Source organism: Ipomoea nil, unplaced genomic scaffold (genome assembly GCF_001879475.1).
Source record: "Ipomoea nil cultivar Tokyo-kokei standard unplaced genomic scaffold, Asagao_1.1 scaffold1407, whole genome shotgun sequence".
Lineage (NCBI taxonomy): Eukaryota > Viridiplantae > Streptophyta > Magnoliopsida > Solanales > Convolvulaceae > Ipomoea > Ipomoea nil.
The window spans coordinates 1,214,454-1,221,376 of NW_017617835.1; the positions used below are offsets into that span (position 1 = coordinate 1,214,454).

General features: G+C 36.2%; 1 protein-coding gene across 5 annotated transcripts; it reads right to left on the reverse strand.

The window, feature by feature from the left end:
• Nucleotides 1–884: 884 nt before the first annotated feature.
• Nucleotides 885–6,703, reverse strand: LOC109186137 (transcriptional corepressor LEUNIG-like). Of its 5 annotated transcripts, none has more exons than XM_019336056.1 (18): nt 6,538–6,703; nt 5,579–5,676; nt 5,313–5,422; nt 4,915–5,151; nt 4,725–4,825; nt 4,537–4,621; nt 4,357–4,435; nt 3,844–3,893; nt 3,400–3,636; nt 3,117–3,295; nt 2,739–2,970; nt 2,515–2,632; nt 2,299–2,402; nt 2,058–2,207; nt 1,821–1,976; nt 1,624–1,743; nt 1,322–1,528; nt 885–1,211 (listed from the first exon to the last, which is right to left on the reverse strand). In XM_019336056.1, the coding sequence occupies exons 1-18, from the start codon at nt 6,567–6,569 to the stop codon at nt 1,074–1,076; spliced, it is 2,433 nt and encodes an 810-aa protein (XP_019191601.1). In that variant the 5' UTR covers nt 6,570–6,703; the 3' UTR covers nt 885–1,073. The 5 variants fall into 5 exon arrangements, with proteins under 5 accessions (XP_019191601.1, XP_019191602.1, XP_019191600.1 ...); XM_019336057.1 differs by lacking the exon at nt 6,538–6,703 and adding an exon at nt 6,336–6,439 and having other exon boundaries at nt 4,357–4,432; nt 4,546–4,621; XM_019336055.1 differs by lacking the exon at nt 6,538–6,703 and adding an exon at nt 6,336–6,439 and having other exon boundaries at nt 4,546–4,621.
• Between the last annotated feature and the right edge of the window lie 220 nt (nt 6,704–6,923).

The window sequence follows — 6,923 nt, forward strand, 5'->3', positions numbered from 1 at the left end:
ATTTTTATATATAGTATAGATTAGATGTGCAGAGGGAATTGTATAACACTATTTTATAATTTTAGAATAGAATTTTTACCCAGAATTATTGTACGAATGGGAAAGTAGAAATCAATATATTTTATTGGGAAAAGAGATTTTTTAGGAATTGGGCGGGAAGTTAAAATTTCCGGATTTTGTTTTTATATATAGTATAGATTAGATAGATTAGATGTGCAGAGGGAATTGTATTACACTATTTTATAATTTTTGAATAGAATTTTTACCCATAATTATTGTACGAATGAGAAAGTAGAAATCAATATATTTTATTGGGAAGAGTGATTTTTTAGGAATTGGGCGGGAAGTTAAAATTTCACGATTTTGTTTTTATATATAGTATAGATTAGATGCGCAGAGGGAATTGTATTACACTATTTTATAATTTTAGAATAAAATTTTAACCTGAATTATTGTACGAATGGGAAAGTAGAAATCAATATATTTTATTAGGAATTTGGCGAGAATTTAAAATTTTGGATTTTGTTTTTATATATAGTATAGATTTTCATGTTTACAATATTTATAAAACTAACTTCGTCTCATTTACCATTATATATAGGGGCAAGATCCCATGAGAAAAAAAAAACGTGATGACAATTTTGTAATTACGATTGTGCATCTTGTAATACCTGATTGTGCATTTGCCAATAAATGATTGTACATTTACAAACTTGTCCCCAAACTCACTGTCAATTATTTTCCAATTGTACAATCTAACATTTAATTACAAAAATTTTACCACATTAACTTTCATCATTGATCAAATTCGATGAACGGATGAAATTAATTCTCACCGTTCTCACAAAAAGAGTAGTTCTCATTTGATCCCAATTATATAAGAGCAGGGTAATCCCTTAAAGTATATATTTTCTTTCATTTCTCCAAAAGTATACCATAACTTTATATTGTTAAAAGCCCACAGACAAAAAGGGGGGTTTTTCTCTGTAGGAGCTAAAAGATGTATATTTATGGACAAAACATTCTTAAGATCAGAACCATCACCATTTTGGCACTGCAACAAAACATAATATTCACTTCCACAGCTTAACCATATTGTCACCACTTGCAGAAGCTACTAAACCAGCAAATGGTGACACTGCCAAACTGGAGATAGGTCCCTCGAGCACCGTCATCATCTTGTTCTCCGCCATGTGCCAAAGCTCCAGGGACTAAAATCAACACAAAACGGGCAAATAAACGTCACGAATGGCATTCCAACGACAAAAAAACGTTTTGTATCCATTCTGCAGTTGCAATAAATCGAATATGTAGAAAGTACCTTGTGAGAACCGATTACTAGCAGAGAAGGGTAAGTCGGATGAAAGCTGCAGGTACGGAGTCTTTTTCCCGTTATACTTAACTCATGCATGCATTTTTGGTCTCCCCCAGACTCGATTTTCCACACTCTAACGGAATCCTCGCTCAAAGATGCTAAATACTCCCCAGAAGAGCTCCAGCAAACAGACTGCACAGTTGATACATGTCCCTGTTATAAAGACGAACAAATGGCAGTCAGATTTTCAGAAAAAAACGATCTAAAGAGTAAGTAGATTGATCGAAATGTGATAAATTTCATCTTGCCTTCAAAGGGTATCTGCAGGTTTGGGTAGTCTCGACGTCTATCAAGGATACACCATTTCCTACTGCTGCAGCAAGAAACCTTCCTCGGGTGGGCTGGAACCTGACTTGACTTGCCCGAACCTGAGATTTTGGAATATGAAGAAAAAAAATATGACCTTATAAAAATTATGAGCACATAAATCCTGTGTTATATATACCTTTGAAACTCCAGCACAACCGCCATTTTTTATGGTCCAGTATCGTATGGCACTAACATCATCACAGGAGCAGATAAGATCCTCCTTGTTTGGATGAAAGTCTACTGAGATAACAGAGGCAGAATGCCCAGTAAAGGTTCGAATTGACTGGCCTGACTGTATTAATCAACGATGAAAAAAGTTTGAGATTCGAACATGGCAATATGATCTGGAAAGCTAAGTGATAGTTTGGCTTACATTATGAACATCCCAAATTTTTATCATCCTGTCCAGGGAACACGAAGCAAGCCGTGGCAGTCTTGGGCTAAAACGAACATCTGTAATTTTGTCCGAATGCTCTTCAAGTATGTATTTTTGCTCTCGAGACTCTGTGCACCATAAAACAACCTAAAACATAGAATCATCCATGAAACGAGGTTGTTATATCAGAAAGTCATCGAGAACTAATATGAACTTGGAAACCAAAATTACTGAATACCTTATTATCATCTCCGCCAATTGCAATCAGTTTACCCTCAGATGAGAAGTCACAGCAGTTAACAGCACTTGACTCGATGCTTCCAATTTCCGAAAATGTAATATCTATTTTCCAGTGGAAGGAAATCAAAACAGAAGCAATGAGACTAAAAGGAAAAAGACCCGAAGACAACAAAGTGATGTTAAAACATAAGAAAGAACTGTTAAAAGTTAAAACCTTTTCTAACATCTTCTAAGCACTGAGCAATCACATCTTCAGTATCCACGTTTTCATTAAGGAAAGACTCCACATTGTCGTCCACAGATCCATGATTTATAAAACGAACAATATCAGCCTGAAACTCCAAACGTGATAATGATTTCTCAGGTGACAGATGAACAATATTACAACACTAGATGCCCTTTTGGCCATCAAACATAATCAAAAGAAAAACTCCTTACCATTTGATTAGATGCCGATGCATTTGTATCAGAGCCACTGTTGCAAAACATTTGAGCCCGTGACTTGCTATCATCGGGAAGCAATGAAGGTACTGAAATCACATCTTCCATCGTCTGTGCTGATGGAGAAGAGGGTGCTGAACTTTGGGATGGTCCAGTGGTATTTGCAGTACCTGAACTATTGGTTGGATTTGAGGCCATTGGCCTCTTTCTTTTCCTCAGAGACTGGTTCGTTAAAGAAGATACCCAAAAATTGAACTAAATCAGAAGACAAATATTAAAGCTCTAAGAAAAATTTGTCACCATCCACTTGACTATAACAATGGGTTGGTGTAAACATTATAACAGGAATTTGAAAAGCTGTAAAATCAGCGAACCTGATCATTGTCTCTAGAGGTGTTTGAAAAGGTGACATCCATGGCACTGTTGCTAGTTGCAATCGCCTTGTCTTGCTGTGCAATTTTGTAGCTTGAAGTCGTTGGACATTGACTATGTACAGTAGACTTTTGACATTGCTGTTGGCTTTGATTGGCATTATTCAATTCAATCTGATAAAGCTGATAAATTTCCCAAAACAATAAATTAACATCGAGCCACCAGTATCTCAGAAAGAAAACGAGTCATGCCACAACTGTAAAATAAGAGAATATGAAAAAGGTACCTTCATTAGTGCATCATCTGCACGAGAGAACAGAGGAAGAGCCACTTGAACGGGCAAATTTGCATCAGGAACTATATTGTTCATAAAATTTGATTGCATATCATTCCTGATACCCATATACTGATCACCAAGAAGCATTTGAATTTGCTGCTGCAGCTGATGTTGTTGGGAGGGTTGAGAAAGAGGAAGCAAAGGGCTATGCTGCTGAAGAAGTCCAGATTGAAGTTGTTCTAATCCCTGGCTTATGCCAAGAAATATTAGTCAATGTACTCATCAGAATCTCAACCATGGTCTTGTGAGCATATAACCATTAATGTGCAATCCAACTATCAGCTTAAGCTTTTAGTTGAGATGGAGCACATGCTTCAATTTAGTATCAGAGCCTCAACGCCACTGTGAGGGGGCGTGTGAGCATATAGTAATTAATGTAAATACAGAACTCACCGTCAGTGGCCAACCCTTCAAAGGCAAATTGCTTACTCCATGATTTGATCCTGAATCAAGAGCAGTGGGTATGTAAGCTAAATCACATATCTATATTGGCTCAATTTCTAGTAGATTGTGCTCCCACATTAAAATGTTAAGCATCAAGTGTTTTTGCAAGAACAACTACATCATTTAGATTTCAGCCACACCAGTCTCTTCTTTTTTCCATGATCAAAAGCCCCACTATCCCATTTAAGATGCTTGGAGAACCAGAAATTGTTTCAGGGTTGCGCAAAGTTGATACAATAATACAAATCAGATTCAACAACTTTATGGACCAATGACATTTACTGAAATAGTATTCATAATCATTGAATCATTCATGAAACAAATATCTTAACAATTCTAGTAGAACTTGCAGATTTCAGCAGACATTATAGACCCAAAAGCAGACTCCTTCATACAGATACAAGTAAAAGTGATAAATAAACAATAAGTATCAAATGTTATACTACAGTGAACTGTTGGTACCTGGATGTTGAGTCAATGATTCATCTGAGAAAGCAGACTTGAGGTTTGTTAAGGGGTTCAGCATATTCTTTGTGCCCTGCTTCAGCAAGCAACAAGCATATCAGTATCAGTTTTGTTGCCTTTATGCCCCATTGTGTGATGGCCGATGGGTATGCTTTCCTGTGGACAAATTTTACTTACATGGGGAACATGGAGTTGCTGGGCTTGATCCTTCATTCCAGAAAAATATCTTAAATTGCCACCAGGAGTTCCTTGTAATATTTGACTAAATTGCATTTGAAACATACAATTGTTAGTGGTCAAGGCAGCAAAAGAGCAAAAAACACAGTAAGCCCAGACTCTAGATTACTTCATCCAAGTAAAAATACCGTGGAGGTTGGTCCCCAAAGGTTCCAGATCTTAATATCGAAGTATTATTTTGAGCCAAAGACTGACCAACGTTTTCACCACACCTAGACTGTATAGATTTCTTAAGAAAAAAAAACAACAGCAGATAAACCATGTCAAACAAGAACGAGTTAGCATAGTCATTATCAAAGCTCTGAGTTGCTCAACTACCTTCCTGTTTCCCCCAGACAACTGAGCTTTACTTTTGATCAGTGCATTAGTAGCCCCAAGGCTTTGTCTTGAATTAGTTTCATGGCCAGTGCCACATTCAAACCGAGTCTCTTCTCTTTGTTTCTGCGTTTGCTGTTCAATATGCTTTTGCATGATCAGTTGCTCTATTTGTTGCATTTGCTGCTGCTCAGCACTTTGATGTTGTTGCTGCCGCTCCTGTGCTTTTGGCATTATGATCTGCAAATATAGAATTGATGGAATATCATTATAATCGCTTCTTATCATGCAATTATATTGATTATAGCAGCAAGATGAAAACGGTACATAACATAGCTCTATGGAATAACACAAGCCAACTTTAAATCCAGAATGATTTATAAACCGATCAGCTAGCCTACCTCATTGTGAGATCCACTGGTTACTGAAACAGGGCATTTGAACCTAGCAATGAATATCTCCCAAAAGATTGACCACCATTCTAAAAGAAAACCGCCTGGAGCATCAATTGCTGGGAAGGACATAGTGTACTAGTTAAACCAACTTCCAAGTTACAACTGAGTTAGAAATAACTAGACATGTATGCAATTTCAACAAGTTAGAAAACGATTCGACTGGATGTAAAACCTATAAAATGTTATGCAAACTTTTCCCCATTTTTTTTTACCTGCCCGGTTTGTGGGCACTTGTGCTTCAGCTTGAAATGCCCTTGCAGAAGCAGTCAACTTCCTCTTCACAAGATAATCATATACATAAACATCTAACCTGTTACTCCAAACAGCAAGAATATCAAATCACAGACTTTGATATTATAGGCCCTTATCAAACCACATTTAGCTTGATTATCAAAAACCAAAGACCAAGAACACATGCAATTGTACATACAGAAATAAAAACCCATCTAGAAAGTAGAAAACCAAGGAGGTAATTCATATGCACATTTACATTGGCAGATATACTCAAAAAAAATTACAAACAAACAAAAAATGTAAAAATAATAAGCATCCAAAAAGAGAAACAGAAACCACTATGTCAAAACAAAGGGCAGAAGAATATGCAATGCCAAGAACACAGAACATTCTAGACAAGATAACCCTTCACTATTGCCCACAGATTTTACCAAAACCCTTCGACCAAATATGACCACAGTTTGTTCATATACGCCATAATCCTAAAGAACCACCAAGCAAATAGCCCACAAGTGAAAATTCCATGAAAACAACAAACCAGAAACAAAATGGGATATACCCATTGCAGAAACACATAAATATAACACCACCAAAATAAATAAATAAATAAAAAATAACCAGAAAATTCCAACAACAAAAAAAATAAAAAAATAAAAATCTGATCTTCAGAACTCAAAAGTAAAACAAAATGGTAGCGTGAGAACTACTACGAGAAACAAAAAAAAGGCAACCGACTGGTTTCTCGCCATTGGAGAAGCAGAAAAGGCAGACATCACCATCGATGAAACCCAATCCCAACCCCAAACAAAAAGATCACAAGTTCTCTTCGAGATAACACGAGCAAGAAAAGAAGAGAACAAAAAGAAACATTAAAATAAAATAATACTCCTAGTACTAAAGAAAAAAAAAAACAAAAACAAAAACAAAAATCTCTCACGTTTTATCTGGTTCCATGTTGGGATTAGTCATGGAGCGTGGGTACTAGCAGTAGTCTTGAGTAATGAATGAGTAGTGGCCTCGAAGAATGTCAGTCAGCCGGAAAACGCTTTAAGAAATATTTGTTTAAGCTTTGAAAGGTGTTTCAGAGGACGCTTAAACTTTTCAGACGTTTTGAATACTTATTGCTGCTTCGCTTCGCGACAAAAATTAATATGTATACCCCTCCGTAATTCGTATTCTTGTAATAATATATATCTACTCCGTACGTAGTACATCCATTATCCTTAATGGGTAATGTGGATTTTTGTTTAATTTTTTAGGAAGAAAAAATCAAGTATGATGTTTACGCTAATGGGTAATGTGGTTTTTAAGGGTTTTTTATAT

Coding starts and splice junctions, on each gene's coding strand:
- LOC109186137 (XM_019336053.1), bottom strand. CDS start 6,379: ATGGTGATGTCTGCCTTTTCTGCTTCTCCAATGGCGAGAAACCA. Junction 2,971..3,116: donor ACCTCTAGAGACAATGATCA/GGTTCGCTGATT, acceptor ATCTTCTTTAAC/GAACCAGTCTCTGAGGAAAA. Junction 2,633..2,738: donor CATCGGCATCTAATCAAATG/GTAAGGAGTTTT, acceptor TTGGAGTTTCAG/GCTGATATTGTTCGTTTTAT.